This window comes from Neolamprologus brichardi, chromosome 14, assembly GCF_056152115.1.
Source record: "Neolamprologus brichardi isolate AB-2024 chromosome 14, ASM5615211v1, whole genome shotgun sequence".
In the NCBI taxonomy this organism is placed as follows: domain Eukaryota; kingdom Metazoa; phylum Chordata; class Actinopteri; order Cichliformes; family Cichlidae; genus Neolamprologus; species Neolamprologus brichardi.
Window position 1 is genome coordinate 25,864,121 of NC_142117.1, and position 21,721 is coordinate 25,885,841.

Consider the following 21,721-nt stretch of genomic DNA (forward strand, 5'->3'; position numbering starts at 1 on the left):
TATTTAATTATAAACTTTGTCCTAATTATGTCCTGGGCTTTAACTATTTAATAATAAAAAAGGAAACATCCCAAAAAACACTTAAGGTCATGAAAATTAATTGAGATTTAGCAATTCAAAGACGCATCCATCTTATTAATTGAAAAGTATTAGCCAATACTGGCTCAATACCAAAATATGCAGTATCACACACCACTAATGTGTCTCAAATGTGTCACTAATGTGTTAAATGCACAGGCTTTGTATTTGTAGTTTGAGGTGTATGTCATTATTTTTTATAATGTCATTGGTATGTACTACAGCTCCAGCAAACCCTGAAGTAGTCTCGGGTAGAGGGGGTTGGAGTAACTGGGGAGCCAACTGCACTCTGCAGGAAGAGAGAGAGAAGAGATGAGCAACAGTGTCGTGTGGACGCAGAGTTCATAGAAAGGCGACAAACTTATTTTCAGGTTGGCGGCCAATTAACTGGAGTGGAAAACTGTTGTACCCTACCATGAGGTAAATGTGAATTTTGTTTAACCCTTGTGCCCCAGGGGATGCCATACCCTATATTTACGGACTTCCTAAGATCCACAAAGAAGGGGTCCCACTCAGACCCATTGTTATCAGCATAAACTCGGCCACTTAAAACATTTTGAAACACTTTGCTGCCATCCTAGCACCCCTGGTGGGGAACACCCCACATTACATCAAAAACTCCACCAACTTCACCGACAAGGTCCAGAAACTTTCACTTGAGCCAGATGAAACTAAGGTGTCCTTTGATGTAGTCTCTCTCTTCACTTGCATACCTACATCAGAGGCAGTGGACACAGTCAGAAAATGACTACAAGAAGACAGCGCCTTGGAAGACAGAACCAACTTCATCCTCCATCAGATTTGCACACTGTTAGACCTCTGCCTTACCACCACATATTTCATATACAACGAGGGTTTTTACAGACAAAAATATGGATGTGCCATGGGCTCCCCGGTGTCACCTATTGTAGCCAACCTTTATGGAGGAAGTGGAAAGGAAGGCTCTTGGCTCTTTTAAAGGGGAGTACCTAGTTACTGGTACAGATATATGGACGACACCTGGGTCAAAATCAAAACCCAAAAAGTGAAATCCTTCACTGCTCACATTAAAGCTGTGAATAAAAACATCAAGTTCACCAGGGAAGACAAAAAGGATAACTGTTTGCCATTCCTGGACTGTGCCATGCGCATTGAAGGGAATGGAAACCTCAACATTGAAGTTTGCCGGAAGCCCACACACACGGACCAGTATCTCGTTTTTAACACCCACCACCCTCTGGGACACAAACTTGGAGTAATCAGGACCCTACAACACCGGACAGAAAATGTTCTCTCTAAAACTGAAGGGAAAAAGAGGGAACACACACATGTAAAGGAAGCTCTTAAAACATGTGGTTATCCTAATTGGGCTCTCATCAAGTCAGTGAAGATGCACAGAAAAGAAGATCCGACACCAACTAAGGAGGATCAGAAAGACAAATGCAACGGCATTGTCATCCCCTATGAAACCGGTGTATCGGAAAAAACTCAGGAGAGTCTTCTCCAAGCACAACATCTCAGTTTGCGTCAAACCCAGCAACACTCTCAGAAAAATACTGGTTCATCCCAAAAACAAAGCTCCTAAACAAAAACGTAACAGTGTAGTGTATGCTTTCCAAGCTCCTTAGGCTGTACAGTGTAGCGAGAAATGCCAAAAGGATGCCAATGTTCACATTTTTGACAGAGAAGACAGATGGTTTGAAAGAGGAGTGAAAGAAGCCATCAATGTCCACTGTGAATGACCATCTTTGAACAGAGGTGGTGGCTTACGACACCAGCTGTCTGCCATCTATAATCCAGTGTTGAGATCCCTTCCCAGACACCTTAACGCCCACTCACATCCTGGGCCATTTGATCTCAGGAAACCACATGATAGGGTGGGGCTAGGTTTCACAATGAGCTCACCCAAAACCTTGGCTGATTGTCACCTACACCCAATTTCACACCTGGGCTTGTGTGATTAGGTAGAGGATCATTAGGGGGTCCATTGTCCCTCTTGGGGGGACACTCCCACAGGGCTTAAATCTTGGACTCTGCACCATTTGACCCTAGAACTGAAGAAGCTTCTCGCATGAGAGGTGACATGTCTTCAAGTAACTGAAATAAGTCCCGATGCTTTTCTTTCCAAGCTCCTTAGGCTACGTCCACACTAATGCATTTTCGTTTGGAAACACATCGTTTTCTCTCCGGAAACGGAGCTGTCCCGTCGCAGTGTGAACACACGAAAACGCAGACTTTCTAAAACGATGACGTATTTTAGTCATGTGATGCAGTCATGTGACCAAATAAACAAAGATTTGGTCACATGACTGCACTGTATAATGCTGAGTGCATTATGCAGTGGTTGTTTTGATTGCTCTTATTTTGACAGCCCTAAAAAATATGAATAGCAGTTTATACATGCTCCAGATAGCTTTTCTTCAAATTCTTTAATTCTCACTCGCTTTTGCACATGTGCAGGACTGAGACGTAAGCGTTTTCATCCATTTCAATGTGGACGCACACCTCTGTGAAATCGACTGAAGCCGCTAGCTTAACCAAGGAAGTTTGGTAAAAATGGTAAATGGCCTGTATTTGTATAGCGCTTTACTTAGTCCCTAAGGACCCCAAAGCACTTTACACTACATTCAGTCATCCACCCATTCACACACACACACTGGTGATGGCAAGCTACATCCGTAGCCACAGCTGCCCTGGGGTGCACTGACAGAGGCGAGGCTGCCGGACACTGGCGCCACCAGGCCCTCTGACCACCACCAGTAGGAAACGGGTGAAGTGTCTTGCCCATGGACCGAGACTGTTGGAGCTCGAACCGGTAACCTTCCGATTACAAGACAAACTGCCAGCTCTTATGCTTAGCTCATGTCCTGCTCTCTTCTTATGTATTAAGATAATGCTAATATTGCTAAGACTGAATGTAATAGCATGTGAACTGTCATTTAGCTGAGTTATCTGATTCGGTAGGAGGACACGGACATCTTGCTGGCGTGCCTGAGAGGTCTCTTCTGCTTATGTGTTGAACTTATGTGTTAACGTGGGAACACGTAGATACAGCACCTGTGAGTGCTGCTGCTGCCGTGCCCTGCTGGTGGCCTTGACCCAGTTTCCCCAACTATTCCCTTGAACTCCCTGGAGTCGTGAGTACTGTTGTGTGTACATGCTTTTTATTTTACTGCTTGGCAACACGTGAAGCGGCCATGTTGTTTTAGATCCCAATACACCCGAGCCACGACTCAGGTCAGCAACAAGGTGTTTGTTAACAGAGAAACACTGTTGCAGTTAAGGTGTGTTTGTGTTGGTGAGAGTGTGTGTAGGTCCACAATATTATTTAATTACTTGGTTTCAGTTGATGTTAAATACTTTATTATTGCTCAACAAACTTTGTTATTTTTACTTATTTTTCTTTTGTGTTTTGGAACTAATCAGCAGTGTTGGGGAGTAACGGAATACATGTACCGCCGTTATGTATTTAAAATACAAAATATGAGTAACTGTATTCCGTTACAGTTACCGTTTAAAAAGGTGATATTCAGAATACAGTTACTTTGCTGAAATAAAGGGATTACACGGCGGTATTTTCCTATTTCATATGTTCTGCTATGCCCTCACCATTTTTGGTTTCCACGCCCCAAACAAAACACACGTTAGGAGTCTCTAATGCCTGTGTCTCAATCTCGCAGCCCATGTCATCCCTACTTGCGGCCCGCATATAGACATGAAGAAACATTTTTAAAAATTATTCACAAAAATGATTTAATATGAAGGCAATAGGCAGAGTGTTACAGGCATAGCCCTAAAGAATGTAGCTTCATAGGCAGTGTAGTCTGTTTTGTGAGCACGAGGGAGGAAGAAAAAGGAGAGTCGAAAAGTACGAGCTGTCACCGACCAGAAACGGGAGCTGGAAGAATGCAAATATAATAATAACCACTGCAGCCAATAAGAGTGCCTGACGAGCCCAGTTGTAAGTAAGCTATTAAGACTCGACTGTAAGTTCTGTTGAAACAACCTTTCAACGCCTCTCTCTGTCTCTCGCTAGCAAAGTTGACCCAGACAACAAAGTAAAGCTAGTTTTCGGCTACGAGCCCCACACGGAACCCAACGTATTAGCCAGAGGTCTCTTTACTATGGTCCAGAGCCGCGGACCTGTTTTATATACGCGTGAAATAGTTTTCTATACAAGATCGCTGCAAAAAGTGCAGCCTTACCTAATGTCCACCCTACTGTTACTAATTTTATATTAAGATTTAAACATCTAGTTGGTATTGGTATGGCGAGTAACCTTCAGTAAAAGTAATAATTCACACAGCAATAGTACATTCATGTAGTTGTAAAAAGCATGATAATATAATAGGCAATCCAAAGTATTCAGAATACGTTACTCTCATTGAGTAACGTAACGAAATACGTTACAAAATAGACTTTGGGGCATGTATTCTGTAATCTGTAGTGGAATACATTTTAAAAGTAACCTTCCCAACATTGCTAATGAGTCACTAAAGTGGAGTTTTTATTGACCTGCTTGCGTGTGGTTTATTGTAATATAGTCTATTTTAATGCACATTTCATATTACAAGCAAAAAAGGGAGTATCAGTAGTAAGTGACAACAGGAACTCAGGGCCCCCCTCAATAGAATGTGGGACGGGTGTTACACTATTATGAAGGCACTGCTAGGATACTCCCATGCTTAACCTTTCTAGCTTGTTCTTTGCTGTTTCTATTTATCCTTATTTTACAGAACTTACCACAGGTGTTTCCAGGTTATAGTCACACATTTTTTTTAAGCTTTAATAGGTTAACAATATGCTATTAATTAGAAACAGATATTTTTGCATTTCCAATTAAGCCATCTGGAGCGCAGAATGGACAAACTTTGTACAAACTGCGCAAAATGTGTTGACAATCACAATTCAGGGATTTGAGTCATTCTGTGCTCCAGATGAAAATATTAATCACGTTAATCGTAGTGATGACAGATTAATGCACGTTACTGCGTTAACGTTGACAGCCCCACTATTTTCTCAATACAAATATTCTAATCATAAATCAACCATAAATAGCTCATAAGTAGCTATACAGTCTGAATGATGATCTAACTCTTCAAGTCACAGTTTTCAAATGACATATTCATGAGCAAAAAAGAAGATTCTGTGTCTCAATAAACACACTCTGATTGCAAAATGAGATGTATTAATGCAAACAATTTTTTTTTATCAAGGATTAAAATACAAACAAACATCCTTCTAAAACCTATTTAACCTTACAATATTACAACTTTAGAATTGTTTAATGGTTTGATGATTTTTAGAAAGTCTACTCAACTTAAAAATAAAAAAAAGAATGACAGATCTTCAGAAGGTCCATCACTCATTGAGATCTAAATGGGGTTTGAGGCGCCTGAAAAGAAATCTCAAAACTGCACTGTAGGTACCAACAATGCAGTTCACATCTTCGGTCAGATCCTCTCAGTGAGTCACATAGTAGACTCTATGCACCTTAGCATATGCTACTTCCGGTGGGGAAACTCCTGTAGAGTACTTCGTTTCCGGTGTGATATTTGCTCCTTGTTTACGGTTTTCCAAAACAAGTCAACCAAATGGATGAATCAAGCTGCGATTTACATTTCTGAAGATGTCTTGGGCATTTACCGAATATATCTGTAGATGATGTCATCGATTTGTCAATATTTTTTTCCCCGCACCCCAGAGCAAAAGAGAGAAAGGATTCTGTCACGGTCAGCGAGGCGAGCCGTGTGGAATTTATTAAAGGACCCAAGAGGCAGGCACTTCTGATGTGAGGAAGCTTTATTAATGGAGGTGGTAAATACACTAGGCGAGGGTGGCAAAAAACAGAACTGAGTAAACCTAAACTGGAAAAACTAAGCATAGAAAACAAACCTGAAACCTAAAGACACAAACGGAGACGCAGGGAGACGTAGACAGATGCAGGGAAAACCACTCAGGATGACGGAGGGGAAAAACGCAGACGAACCAGCAACAGGCAGGAGAACACACAGGGCTTAAATACACACAGCAGTAATCAAGGGATGAGAGAGGGGAACACACCTGGGAGAAATCAGAGCTGACGGGACAGGGGAAACGTAAACTAAACACACTCACATGAGACAGAGACCTTCAGAATAAAACAGGAAACTCACAGACTCAGATAACCAGACCAGACACTGAACTTAACAGACAGATTCACAAGCAGACAGTGTAACACCATGGACAGACAGAGGGAACACAGAGACGTGGGAGCAGGCAGGCACAGAACAAAACCCTAACAAATGGCAGAATAAACAAGAACATAGAATAATATAAAGAAACACAAAACACTGAGACGTCAGACTCAGGACCATGACAGATTCAAATTCTATATTGCTCAGTATTTGTATACAGTGGTCCCTCGTTTATCGTGGATCTTATGTGTTGCGCTTCCACAGGCCCCGCTGGTTTAGAAATGTATTCCCGTTAACGACAAGGAAGCAAGACGAACAGCGATCGATCGATTTTACTTGCACAAGGGAAGGATCTCAGAGCAGCCCTTCTGCCCTCGGTCAGACCACTTCGAAGAACCAGCTTCCGCTTGCTGCCTTTTATTGAAAACAGCTACAGTACACAGAAGCACCACCCATTGTAAAAAAAACCCTATGGTCACAAAAGATAAGGTACTATGTGTGTATGTGTGCGCACGTGTAAGCATGTGTGTTTATGTGCGTGTGTGTATGCCTGTGTGAGAATGTGTGTGTGTGTGTGTGTTTTGGGGATGTGTTTGTGTGACCTCCTGCTCACCAAAAGGGTCATAAAGGCAGGAAGTTTACTAAACAAGAAAACAGAACCTTCACATAGGATGTGTCCCTATTTATTTTTTTACAATTATTAGAGATGTTTTAAGACTGTAAAGCCCCTCAATACACAATTAATACACTTTTCTCAGACAAGCATGAACATTTTCACTTTTCTCTCTTGTTTAAACACTCTCAAAGTTCAAACCTTTATAGAAAAATAAGTCCAGTCTTATAGAATGAAACCAAAGCTCAAACCCTGCTTTCAGGTCCAGAACATGGGAATAGAGCAGCTACGAGAGAATTCAACGTCAGTGAATCATTAATGAATCAATGACTCAGCGATCGAACATCTGCTCATAATGACCCATGCCCTTTTCACACACTGGTGCATCTGGTGAGGCTTATGATCAATAGTGGATCAACGACCTTGTTAAGGGACACCTCCCACTAGGAATTAAATGTCTGAGACCCTCTGGTTTTGAACTGAAGAAGGTTCTTGGATGAGAGTTTCAAACACCTTCAAAAAACTCAAAGAAGTCTAGTTACTTTCGTTCCAAGCGCCTTATATTACCGCATATAGACAATCAATATACCTCATGGCATTAATCAATCTGTTATTACTACAAAATAAAAAAGAAATGTGTACTTTTGTTTATTATGCCTTCCTGATTTATGGTTTTTACATAGAAACTAAAAATTGTTTCTGGGAAATAAGCCACAGCATCATTGAATCACTTGTCAGAAAAGAAAGTGGTTAACATTGTTGTAATACAGTTGAAAGCAGCATTAAATCCCCCTTCACGAACCACTACCTTATTGTGGAGGGGTTTGTGTGTCCCAGGGATCTCAGGGGCTATGTTGTTCAAGGGCTTTTGTCCCGTGGTAGGGTCTCCCATGGGAAATTGGTCCTGGGTGAGGGACCAGACAAAGAGTGATTCAGAAGACCCTTAAGAGAATGGTAAATGGTAAATGGCCTGTATTTATATAGCGCTTTACTAGTCCCTAAGGACCCCACAGCGCTTTACATATCCAGTCATCCACCCATTCACGCACACATTCACACACTGGTGATGGTAAGCTACAATGTAACCACAGCCACCCTGGGGCGCACTGACAGAGGCGAGGCTGTCGGACACTGGCGCCACCAGGCCCTCTGACCACCACCAGTAGGCAACAGGTGAAGTGTCTTGCCCAAGGACACAACGACCGAGACTGTCCAAGCCGGGGCTCGAACTGGCAACCTTCCGATTACAAGGCGAACTCCCAACTCTTGAGCCACGATATCACAGAAGGAACAGTTTACTCTGCCTGGGATAGGGTTATTGGGGTCCTGCCCTGGAGCCAGGCCCAGGGAGGGTGCCCGAGGGCGAAGGTCTGGTGGCCGGGCCTTAGTCCATGGGGCCCAGCCAGGCACAGCCCAAAAAGGGGACATGGGCCCATCCTCCTGCAGGCCCACCATCGATAGGAGACGCCATAGGAGTTGTTTGCACTGTGTGCCGAGCGGTCGCCAGGCGCGGAGGCCCTGGCGGACCGATCCCCGCCTACCAAGACTGGCAATTGGGACATGGAATGTCACTTCTCTCTGAGGTCGTGCTTGAGGTTGAGTTGAGAGGTACCAGCTTAACGCATGGCTTGGGCTCTGGAAACAGTCTCTGCTAGGCTGGGAATGCCTAGCAAAGGCCCCAGTCCGCGAGATCTTCAACGCACACCAGCAGACCTTCAACAGCATTCCGAGGGAAACTGGGGACATTGAGGCCGAATGGACCATGTTCAGCATTTCCATTGCTGAAGCTAGGGCTGCTCAATTAATCGAATTTTAATCTCGATTACGATCTGGGCTTTCAACGATCATTAAAAATGACTGAGCCGATTATTAGCCCCTCCCTCGTGCTTTACTCTCACGCTGCTCTGTGTGGCAAATCGAGCGCACCTCTCTGCATTTCGAACACGTGTCACAACAATTAAGAGCAGCGGTCCCCAACCTTTTTTGCGCCACGGACCGGTTTATGCCCGACAATATTTTCATGGACTGGCCTTTAAGGTGTCGCGGATAAATACAACAAAATAAAACTATCTTTAAAATAAAACTAATACCGGTACTGAAAAAAAAAAAAAATTATTCATAACACACCTGAAAAGACCAAGGAAAACCGAGTAAACAATAAAAACGAACAAAATAACACTGAAAACCGATAAAAACCCTGGAAACTATACATTTCACACCTGAGCCTCAACTCTCGCGGCCCGGTACCAAACGACTCACGGACCGGTACCGGTCCGAGGCCCGGGGGTTGGGGACCGCTGATTAAGAGGACCCGAGGGAAGCTCGGAAAGCTAAGCAGAAGTTATTTGGAGAGGAGAGTGACTGCTGTTGGTTGAAAAGAGAGGTAAAAAAAACTTCAGTGGTGTGGAAACATTATGGGTTCGCGGAGTCAGACGTGGATCAAGTAGACATAGTGTGTAAACTTTGCTACAGTGTCGTAGCTGCACCACAGAGCAACACTGCAAAGTTCACTAAACATAGATGTTTACATTTTTGATTTATTTTTTATATTGCAAACATTTGCACTGTTATCAGTATTTGCACACTATTTTATATTCTTTTTTGACAATCTTTAAAGTCATTATTCAATACATTGTTATTGTTAAATAAATATCGTCAAATAATCGAGATCTCAATTTCAATGAAAATAATCGTGATTATCACTTATGCCATAATCGAGCAGCCCTAGCTGAACCTGCTGTAATGAGCTGCGGTCGCAAAGTGGTTGGTGCCTGTCGTGGTGGTAACCCCCGAACCAAATGGTGGACACCAGAGGAGAAGGGAGCCCCCAGTCTTATCGATCTTGGTTAGCCTGTGGGACTTCGGAGGCAGCTGAGAGGTACTGACCAGCCAAGCGGAATGCGGCTCGGGCAGTGGCTGAAGCAAAAACTCGGGTTTGGGAGGAGTTCAGAGAGCCCATGAAAAAAGACTTTTTTCTGTTGACTTCATTGGGTGATGGACTCCAGCTCGCACTGAAACAGTTCTCAGACGAATGTGAAGCAGCGGGAATGAGGATCAGCACCTCCAATTCTGAGGCCATGGTTTTCAGCTGGAAAAGGGTGGAGTGCCCACTCTGGGTTGGAGACAAGTTCCTGCTCCAAGTGGAGGATTTTAAGTATCTTGGGGTCTTGTTCACGAGTGATGGAAGAAGGAAGCCAGAGATCGACAGACAGATTGGTGCTGTGGCTGTAGTGATGCAGACGCTGCACCAGTCCATCATGGTGAAGAGAGAGCTGAGCGTAAAAGTGGTTTACCGGTCGATCTACGTCCCTACCCTCACCTATGGCCATGAGCTGTGGGTAGTGACCGAAAGAACGAGATTGTGGATACAAGCGGCGGAAATGAGCTTCCTCCGAAGGGTGGCTGGCCTCTCCCTTAGAGATAGGGTGAGAAGTTCAGCCATTGAGGAGGGGCTCAGAGAAGAGCCGTTGCTCCTTCACATCGAAAGGAGCCAGTTGAGGTGGTTCAGGCGCCTGACAAGGGTGCCTCCTGGGTGAGGTGTTCCAGGCATGTCCCACCTGGAGGAGGCCCCGGGGCAGACCCAGGACATGCTGGATATATCTCTCGGCTGGCCTGGGAACGCCTTGGTGTTCCCCCGGACAAGCTCAAGGAGGTGGCTAGGGAGAGGGAAATCTGGGCTTCTCTACTTAGGCTGCTGCCCCCACGGCCCCAGATACAGTGGAAGAAGATTGATGGATGGATGGATGCCCTTTATTAATACATGTTTTTTTTTTTATTACTGAGTATAATGGAATGCTGAAATTTTGAAGGCTGGTTCTTTTTGTTGAGTTCCAGTTTTCTGGTGGGGGCTTGGGGGAATTGAAAACTATTGAAAAATAACTCGGAATCATGTAGTGTTATTGTGAAAGGTGATTTTCTGTTTATTTACTTTACTCCAAATTAAATATTATTGGATTAAATAAACCAAAAAGTAATTGAAAAAATAATTTTAAAAAGCTTATCTTTAAAAGTAAAATTTGAAGCTATTTAACAGAAAAAAGTTATAAATAAAGAGATTTTTGAAAAAAAAAAAAAATTGAAAACTTTTGTTTTTGCATTGAATTTGTACAATTCCAGCTTAATGTTGCAATAATTGCAAGTACTAGAAGCTCTGATATACTATGATTGATTTTTGTTCATTAAATATTTCTTGCTGTTCTTCTCAGGCTTGAACAATATGATAAAAAACTTGGGAGCAAATATACACATTATTAGTCCAAAGCTGGAGGCCAGAATTGCAAAAATCTCCACAACTACAGTGAATTTTCCAGGGGAGCTGACATATGCTGGGATAAATGTGATCCAGACAGTACAAAATATCAACATGCTGAAGGTGATAAGCTTGGCTTCATTGAAATTATCAGGTAATTTGCGGGCTAAGACTGCTAAAACAAAGCAAAAGGCAGCAAGCAGGCCTAAGTATCCAAGCACAGCCCAGAAACCAGCAGCAGAGCCTAATGCACATTCCAATATGATTTTCTCCTTGTACGTGGTTAGATTTTTTATTGGAAAGGGAGGGCTCACTACTATCCAAACAGTACATATTAAAACTTGAATAAAGGTGAAAGACACAACAGTCATTCTTTGCTGTGGAGGACCAAACCATTTCATCACATTACTACCTGGAAGTGTCGATTTAAAAGCCATTAAAACCACTATAGTTTTCCCAAGTACACAGGAAATACAGAGTACAAAGGTGATCCCAAATGCAGTGTGACGCAGCATGCAGGACCACTCTGATGGTGCTCCAATGAAAGTTAATGAACATAAGAAACACAAAGTGAGAGAGATGAGCAGCAAGAAGCTCAGCTCAGAGTTGTTGGCCCTGACAATTGGAGTTTTCCTGTGACAAAAGAATACAGCCGCAATTACGATGGTCAGACAGGCACCAAGAACTGAGAATGTAGCCAGGATAATTCCTAGGAGGTCTTGAAAGGAAAGATACTCTACAGGCTTAGGGATGCAAGTGTCTCTCTTTGCGTTAGGCCAGAATTCCTTTTGACAAGGTAAACAATCAGTCGAATCTGGATAAAAAACAAATAAATAAAAATTTTTCTTGATTTTCATATATACACACAATGAAACATTTTAAATGCATGGCAATCATTTCTCTTTACCTGTGCTATTACTGATCTCCCCCTCAGGACATGCTGTACAGTCATAGCAGCAGATGGGTTTTCCTTTCTGCAACACTTTACGAGTTCCTGGAGGACAACTGTCCGTGCACACTGACACTGGCACCTGTCAAAGACAGAAAGGTTGCAGAATAAATGTAAATATTTACTATGCAGCTGTAATCATTGTTTAGTAAAGTTTGACTGCTTACTTTCATGCTACCCTTCATCCAGGTAATGTTTTTGTCGATCTTGAATTCCTGGCCCACGGGCCGTGATGCATCGTACAGCCCTACAGTCACTATGTCAGTTGCGCCGTTTTCACTTTTCTGCCAGTTAACCAGTTCATAAATAGCCACAGGATCCCCATTAGCGTCAAATGACACATCATAGCCATTTTGGGAAAAATTTACTTTCTTCAGCTCAATTAAAATCTGAAAAGATGAAATTAGGTATAATGGGAGGGGAAAGGAAAAAAATTATGCACAATTTCAATAACAAATACTAATATTACATACAATGTTCCTTCTAATCTTTCATGTTTCTGAGCAAACACACAAACTCCCTGAGCGGTCCCTTGAACCACTGTGAGCAACATTAGGTGTGTGCACTGTGGTCACGCTAGCATCGAATCCATCAAAGTTACATGGTTTATTAAAATAATCAAATAACAGCATTTATATTTATGTTAGACTACTTTTAATTAAGTGCTTTAGCCCACTTACAATGAAAATTTAAAAAATCTTGTTCATGACCTGTGTAGTATGTTAACACTATTAGAAGTAAAAATAACTTGAACTCCAATTTATAAACACAACTTTTTTTTTTTTTTTTTTTAAATAGAGCTCTGACTTTTATTATGAGTCTGTGGTCTGGGAGAGATTTCTGTAACTCTCTGTCTGCAATATACAGTATATAAAGAGCAATGTTGGGCAATTAATTATATAGTTACTTCTTCAAAAAAGTTACTGAGTTTTGCAAACAACAAAGTTTTTTGCAGCTGTTTACCTAAAAATGCAGCCAAGGCATTTTTTTAAACAAACATTTCAAAATATTTACAGAACAATCAGCTGTTCTGCATCAAATTTTAATGCCACACAAATTATTTGTGCCACTCCAAAAAATAATTTCTGTCCACTATGAGATAAAGGGGAACAACAGCCTGATACCTGCAGGCCTGACAACAGGAGATGTATCACTGCTGTAAAACCTGTAACATTCAGGAGTCGCCTCATTGTTCTGACTCACACAACAAAACCATTGACTACACTACACACTAACTACACAAGATTTGCGCTAAACGTTGCAAATCTCTCACATCTCAAAACACCGGCGTCACTCCTAAAACTTCCTCCCGTTTCTTAACACTACATGCCATGATTTGATTGGTCGACATGGTACATTTTTCCACCAATAGGAAAGGGTGGGGGGTGTTTTGGTTTCATCTTTGCTCACAGGTGGAGAGTGCTTTCGATCGTTTTCCTTATAAAACGCTGTTGTTATATTAACAAAATATAAACAATGATAATATTCAGGAAGAAAACCAAACATTGCATATATTTTTATCATAACTCTGGTTTTACGTGGCCTATCAACACAATTTAAAACTGGTATATACTGGTATATAAGTCCACACTTTTTCCGTCAATTGTTCCGTCTGTCCTGCTCACATCTCCAATGGTTGTACACATTGTCATTAACGTGGATTCACTCCACAGCAGCCACACCGCTTTGCTAGCTAAAACACCGGCACATAAGGACGCTGTCATAGCCTGTCAACGACGTTGATTAGCTGCGTATATACGAATGTCAATCGCATTATTGGCTGGACTGTGGGATAAGGTGGCATTGTTCTAATCCCATACGGGAGCAGCCAGTCACTTACTGACTATCACTGCAAAAACAGAATTGTTAAAGTATTTACTTTAATTTCAATTCAGGTTAGAATTGTTTATGCAACGCAGATTTTTTTCTGCGCAGAGACCGTGCCAGCAGTGCACAATTGTGCAAGCGTGCAGCTTAGAGGGAACATTGATTACATATCAACTTATATTGCAGTTGATGAAAGACACTGGCATCAACATATTTATTTCTTCTGACCTGTTTGGACTCTAACTTGGTTAACTTGTCACACTTTGTAGTGTCATTTATTTCCTGGCACACTGCATTATGCATGGCATGTGCTACTGCATACACGGCCTTGTACACCAAGTTAGTAACTCTGAGCTGTGATGTGTCAGTGTACTGGTTTTGCAGATTCTGTATGTCTTCATTTCCATCACATACTTTCTTCTTTGCAGTGGCATCTAAAAATCACAAAAAGACAGAGCAGATGTCAACATTGAACTAGATCTCAACTGTGTTCTCTTTATAAATGTTGCAAATTATGTTGGTAACATGAAACATATTTCTAAAAGGTTAAAATAAATAAAATAAAATAAAATAAAAAATTGAAAATAATCCTAGTTTACCATGGCCCTTTCTCAATTCTCAAGTACGCGAGTCCATACTCGCTTGCCGAGATTGTGAGCACGGACTCAAGAACAAATAAAACACTGAAATAAACCAAACATTAACATTTCATAGTTATCTAAGAGTCTTATCTATCTATCTATCTATCTATCTATCTATCTATATATATATATATATACATCCCACAGCGAATATTTTCCTTGTAAAACAAAGGGGGGCCCAGCAAGAAAAGTTTGGGAACCACTGCCCTAGGTCAACACACCTGAATCACATGATTAGTTCATTACCAGTTTTTAAATTGTGTTAATAGGCCACATGAAGCCAGAGTTACGATAACAAATACACACAATGTCTTTTTCCTGAATATTGTTGTCATGTTTACTGCAGGAAGAAACGGTAAAAACAATGTTTTCTAAGGAAAGCGCTCAAAAGCAGTCTCTTCTTGCGATCAAAAAAAGTAAGAAAAGAAAAGAAAAAACACCTTTTTCATATAGGTGGAAAAATGTGCCATATCGACCACTCAGAAGATGATATGGCAAAATGGCTTTGGTTGTTTAGTAAGAGGGGGAAAACAGCTGCAAGAAAGAGAGAGAGCGAGTTTTGAGATGTGAGAGATTGGCATGTTAGGAGTGTGTAGTAAGTGTGTTGTGCAGTCGATCGTTTTGTTTTGTTTGTCAGAACAATGAGGCAACTGCTAAATGTTGCAGTTGCTGCCAAAATGCCACCAAAGGCCGCTTGCAATGTAAACGATGCCTCCAGGTTGAAGACACGAGGGATGATACACCTCCTGCTTTCAGGCCTGCAGGTATCAGGCTTGTGATGTTCTCCTTTATGTTAGAGTGGACAGAAATATTTTTTTGGAGTAGCAAAAATAATTTGCGTGTTATCTTATTTAATGCAGATCACCTGATTGTAAGTACTTTGAATTGGTTATATAAAAACTAGGAGTGGGAATTTAACGCATTATTGCAATTAATTAATTTGAAAAAAACAATGTACTAAAAAATTACGTATTTAATTGCACTTTGCATTCCAGGCAAAGGCTAACCTTTGTCAATGCACGATTTTCTGGTATATCGATTACACTGATGCAAACATCAGAGCTACAAAGAATCAGAAGAAAGTGCATTGCTAGGAATGATTGGAGGCAAATTTAATTTCAAAATACTACCCAATGGAAGGCTTGATGAAAGTGTGGTTTTGTGCAAACTGTGAAAAATGGAGTTTGCATACCACAGAAGCACTTCAACCTTCCATTACCATTAGTGTTGCCAACTCCCTGAGAAATAAATAAGGGACAATTCGTGGCCAGGGCCGGGCGACCCAGGTGTCTTCACCCTTCCCAGTGTGGTGAATTTTTTAGCTCTTTTTTGTGTGTGAAATTATTTTTTTAACCATTTGACTTGAATTTGATTTGAGTAGATGCGTATTCTTTGTGATATCAACACATGGGAGACAAAAATCATTTAGCCATTTATTTTTAGCTCAAAATTACAACATTAACACAATAAAACAAGTCTCTTTCTTAAACAGAAGCCTGTCATGCTTAACCTTTGAGAATAAAAGTAAATCTTTCTTTAAAAGAACTCTGTCCTGCTTAACTTAAAATTATATAAATTAATAGAAAACAATAGAAAGAAAAATATTCTTGTAACAGTGCACATTTAGTGCATTTAGTGCAATTGGCTTCAGTAGAGGCATTATTTCAGCTTTTGTTCCCGTTTGTAAACCCACTTGTTCCCATGATTACGCATCATAACTCATCATCATTATTCATCTATGTATTACTTTTATGTATTACTCATCTATTTGTTGTAATCATCTATCCTTGCAGTTGTTTATTACACAAAATAAATTATATTATCACACTTATGGCCACATAGCACTGATATTCACTGCACATGCCCATTTTAACCTTAACCAGAGGGTTTAAAAACAAACAAACCAGTGTTTACATACCATATCTGCTTCTGCCGTGGCCTGGTGGACAAAAATTGGTTAAGGGTTCCCCGAGCTTTCACGCCCCTCATGTTCTTCATGTGCCCACCATTAGAAGCATGCCTATGGAAAAAGTGCGCCGGCACACAGTGCAGTGCGCTTTATAGGTGTTATCGTGCACTTTTCCAGCCAGGTGTTTTCCTTTTCCCATTCTTCCCTGTACTTTTGCAGCCTTTTTTTCTTTCTCTGAGAGGAACAAACATTGCTGGTCTAATGCTGGGCTACACTGTGCGATTTGTGGCCCATTTTGAGCCGATTTTTGAGTCGTGCGACCAATTTGGTGATCGGCCCAATTTTGGCCTTCATCGTGCATCGTGTAGTATACGTGGGGTGACGAGAAGCGATTAACACCTCACGACCAGCTCCCGATCATCAATCGCTCGTGAGGGTGTCATCGCAGCCGCTCACACTGCTCACGCGCAAACATGTAAACGTCGGTGAAAAAGACGGAGCAGCACGGCTGTGCAGCATGTGATTTGGACACAAGCGATGGAGGCACAACTTGTAGAACTTCTGAAAGCTCATCCGAGCCTTTTCAATGTGGCATCACCAAATTATCACGACCACAACAACCGTGAAAATAGTTGGATTTACATTGCTGCTCAATCACAGCTGCATGATCAGTGTTTTTCATTAGCAATTTAGCAAAGTTGATGGTGGTTTGTGTCTGTGTGAGTGAAAGACAGAGAGGGAGAGCGAGCGACAGATTTTCTGTTATAACCTTCATTTAATGGAGGCACAGTGTGAGCACTCAGGTCGCATCAGAGCATCGGGCGGTATAGTGTGAGACCCTGCATCGTGACCTACGAACTTATAACCCATGCGAGCCAATCGTGCAGTTTGAAAATCGCACAGTGTTTGCCCAGCTTCAGGTGTACTGTCGTCTGAGACTTGCACCGCAGTGTCGGTGTTTGTTTCCCTGTTGGCCATGCTTTTTGTTGTGGTCATCTGTTGTCTTCCGGTATTTTCTCCGCAAGCAACCTTTCCTCAACCAATGAGATGAGCGGTAATCTGAATTGTCATACTCGAATTGTCATAAGTGTGCTGTCAGCTCATTGGTCACAAAGCAGGAGCGGGGCTGGGAATTATGTTTTCAAACAAAGCGTTAACTACATTAAAACTTGTAGACTACTTTTGATTCTCACTGTATTACGGGACAAAGTGCGTCCCTTTTCAGCTTAATACGGGACGTGTACTTTTGTTTCTAAATACGGGACGATTCTGTTTTTTAAGGGACGGTTGGCAACCCTAATTACTATCTAAATGCAAAACATGTTGCTAGCAGTCTGAGTACCAACAAAAGGTGATGGCAGCCCAAACTTGATGAAATGACTAACTTAAGGACTAAAATTAGTAAGTCAACACTGGACAAACTTACAAATTCTCTCGCAAAATTGATTGCTCTGGACTGTAAACCACTATCAGTGGTAGAAGATAGGGGGTTAGAAAATGTACTACACTTAGCGTCAGGTGATCCAACTTACAACTGCTGTGCCAAAAGACTATTTCAAGTAAAATTCAACAACTTTATGACACTGAAAAGCAAGCAAAATTAGACACCTTATAGACAGCCCTGGTAATATGGAGGAACTATACCAGGAGCAAACAAGACTTTGGTTACAGCCAAACAAAAGCACAAGCTAGTCATTATAACTCCATTAGAGCTGGTAAAACTCCAAAAGCTGGCGACTGTGATTTACTTGCATGGCTCAATGAAACTATTTTTTAACTTTTTGTTACTGTTTCTTCAAAAAGCTCTATTCGTTCTTTAAGTCTGACGTCATTAGCCGTGTCTGGTCCCAAACTCTGCTGCATGTCCATAAGCCAAATGATCACTGCGGCATCACTGAGAGTTAAAAACTGTCTAAATTATTTCATCTATAATAAAATGATCAGTGTGGCTGCTCTACCAGGTGTAGCAATTAAGTTAAACATCCAGACATCCATGAAAACGGAATTTATTAAACTTAATGGAGTTAGAAGTTAGCAAGGAGTTAGCTCGCTAGTTTACATCTAAATATAATATAGCCTGTCTTGACTGAGAGATTTCTGAAACAAATTAAGATGTACAGCTCTGCTATCACTTCTGACATAAATGAAGACAGAAAAGTAAACAGCAGTGGCGTTTGTAGGGTTACTTTAGTTTGGCTAACTAATATATAACGTGCTACGTGATCGCTAGCGACACAGCTATGTTAGCATAATATAAACAGTGAAGGTGGAGGATGAACGCTAACTTCTTTCCACTTGATAAAAGTTGCCGTGAGGATTCTCGATTGTTCATTAATTCATTAGTCATTAATTTACTGCTGCATGGGCTGGGCTGTAGTTGCATCATAAGTGTTAGAACCTCAGGATAAAAATGCTCAAAAACTCAGGTGCCACTTTTAGGACGTTTACTGACCACTTTTAGAAACAACCACAGCTAGTCACAACACATATAGGAAACTGTTTCTCACATAACATTCCGATAGGGAAAACCCTGAAAAACCTCTGAAGGTTCCGGGGTGCAACGCCCCCAAACATACATTAACAATAACACTGTCTACAACAGTAAGGTTTTAAAAACGGAGCTTTAAAATGAATAGCGCTAATAAAAACCGAGAGAGGGCGACTCACTGTCGCCCTCGCTGTTTTTAGGGGCTTTTTGAGAATAAATAGAACCAGATACAAAGCATTAAAACGTTAAAAACACAAAAGCAGGGTAGTTTGGGCCTGGAAGCAGGATTCATCACGTTATCACTTAAAGACCAGATATTTGACAGTTATTGTGTAGATTAATAATTACTTTCTTGAACTGTCTACTACAAGTTTGGGACTGAGCTTCTTGGAGGAGAGACATATGTCTCATGTTCAGGGGTTTATCTGTTTTCTGCCACCTGTATCACACCATGGAGGTCTCCGATGATGACTCAAACTACATGGTGAAATTCAAGACTACCTTCATAACGTGTAGCTACCCTCAACCATCTGTGGCTCAAGATAGCTACTGTGCTTGGCCACACTTTAAGGATTTAAATTTTCTTGCAAGGAGGAGAGCGAGAAGAGGTTTGGACCAGCCTAGAGGCCCTGCTGCAGGAACAGTGTAAAAATAAAAGCCTCAGCACAGCCTCAGATGAAAAATTTCCTCTCATCAGAAAAGAAGGACCACTGAGCAACAGACCAGTTCTTTTTTTCTTTAGCCCAGGTAAGACGCTTCTGACATCTGTTGTTCAGGAGCAGCTTGACAAGAGGAATATGACATTTGAAGCCCATATCCAGGCTCTTGATGCACTAACTCTAACTAACTAACACTTTTGAATGGACTTTTTCCTGACAATCCTCTCCAGGCTGTGGTCATCCCTGCTGTTTGTGCACAGTTTTCTTCCACGCTTTTCCCTTACACATAACTTTCTATTAATGTGTTTTGATACAGCTCTTTGGGAACATCCAACTTCTTTTGCAATGACTTTTTGAGGCTTTCCCCTCCTTATGAAGGGTGTCGATGATGATTTTCTGCACAACTGTCAGGTCAGCAGTCTCCCCCATGACTGGGATTCCTACTGAACCAGACTGAGAGATAAAGTCTCAGGAACCCTTTGCAGGTGTTTTGAATTAATTAGCTGATTAGACATTAACACTTTAAACCTACAATATTGAACCTTTTCACAATATCCTAATTTTCTGAGCTTTTGAATTTCAGGTTTTCATAAGGTGTAAGTCATAATAATCAAACTTAAAACAAATAAAGGTTTGAAATTTTTCACTTTGCATGCAGTAAGTCAATATCTTATATTACGTTCACCTTTTAAGTTGAATTACTGAAATAAATAAACTTTTGCATGATATTCTAATTTTTCAAGTTACACCTGTATTTTCACCTCACACTTGGTAATGATTAATAACTTTTCATTTAAATTAGGTCAGCCCATGAAGCAACATCAGACTTTGTAACATCAGCAGTTGATCAGATAATTTAAACCAAGAAAAATGTCTTACTTTTGGTCAGTGTGCAGTTAAATGCATCCTCCCAGAACTCAGTAAGTATTTGAGAAGAAGCCACTTGTGAGGTGGACAGATTCAGCAGGAAGTCTCTGAGACCTGGGATTCTAGACTTCGGAATCCCAAATCCAATGGTCCCAGCACAGAAACTGAACCTCGTTAATTCTGGGTTGGTTACCCATGATTCACTGCCAATCCACTGGCGGGGTGGGGAATGCTGATGTGATAGCTCCTCCAACAGTGCCCTCATGTCCCCTAAAGAGAGAAGTGCCACAACAACCATGGCTGTAGACCTTGACAGACAATATTGTGCATTAGAAGCATTTTAAAGTGTAACTGCATGAAAAAATGTAATTTTGAAGACAGTAAATCTAATATTTGCGGAAATAATATCTGTGATGAGGACACCTGCGGATAACATCTGCTACTCTCTGAATTCTGCTATGTGGGTATGTTCGATGGAAAGAAAGAGAGTACTCCACACAGATCCCCTCTTTCTGTGCTGCTTTTAGAAATGAAGCCATGCCATTATTTCCATAATCCGAATCTGAGCGAACAGCACCTATCCAAGTCCAGCCAAAGTGTTTTACCAGCTTGGCCATTGCTTCAGCTTGGAACTGGTCACTGGGAATTGTTCTAAAGAAATGTGGGTACTGCTGCTTGTCAGACAAGCATGCGCATGTTGAAAAGTGGCTAACCTAAACCAAAAGAAATAAAACACCACACACCGCAAAATCAAATATCATGCACATACATATTTTAAATTCAAAAATTGACAGAAATTGAAAACATTTACTTGGGGAATGTTAAAGGACCTGATGACTTTTGACAAACTGATGGATTCTGTAGACCCCGAGCCACCAACAACAGCCATCACCATACCAGAATGTGAGCAATTGTTATCCATGGAAAACACAGGGTCGAAGCTATTTAGAAACTGAAATGCCATGTGCACTGCTACAGGCACTGATCCACATGAGTCATAGATCTGATACCCGAGCCTGATTCCAGGCAGCAGCTCTGTGCTGTTGTTAATCTCTTCTATGGCAAAAACCATTGCACGCGATGATTGCAGTTCACTGGTGAAAAGGCTGCAAATAGTTGTGTCACTGTTAGAATATAGACTGTAGATTTAGTTTAAGTTAAACGTTAAAAAATTAAAATAAAGAAAAAAACAACAACAGGATAATTTAAACAAATTAAAGTCTTTTTATTTCCTTTTAAATATAATTCCTTCCCTATATTTCCTTTATAAAACTGTTATTTAACAT

At 41.2% G+C, this 21,721-nt stretch overlaps 1 protein-coding gene and 1 pseudogene across 1 annotated transcript; one reads left to right on the forward strand and one right to left on the reverse strand.

Annotated features, from left to right (window-relative positions):
- Positions 1 to 961: 961 nt before the first annotated feature.
- LOC148098909 (uncharacterized) lies at positions 962 to 2,021 on the forward strand (annotated as a pseudogene).
- Positions 2,022 to 11,004: 8,983 nt separating this feature from the next.
- On the reverse strand, positions 11,005 to 21,510 carry LOC102792560 (extracellular calcium-sensing receptor-like). Its single transcript, XM_087851657.1, has 7 exons — positions 21,247 to 21,510; positions 20,859 to 21,148; positions 20,448 to 20,743; positions 14,100 to 14,305; positions 12,212 to 12,433; positions 12,003 to 12,126; positions 11,005 to 11,909 (listed from the first exon to the last, which is right to left on the reverse strand). The coding sequence occupies exons 1-7, from the start codon at positions 21,505 to 21,507 to the stop codon at positions 11,005 to 11,007; spliced, it is 2,304 nt and encodes a 767-aa protein (XP_087707783.1). The 5' UTR covers positions 21,508 to 21,510.
- Between the last annotated feature and the right edge of the window lie 211 nt (positions 21,511 to 21,721).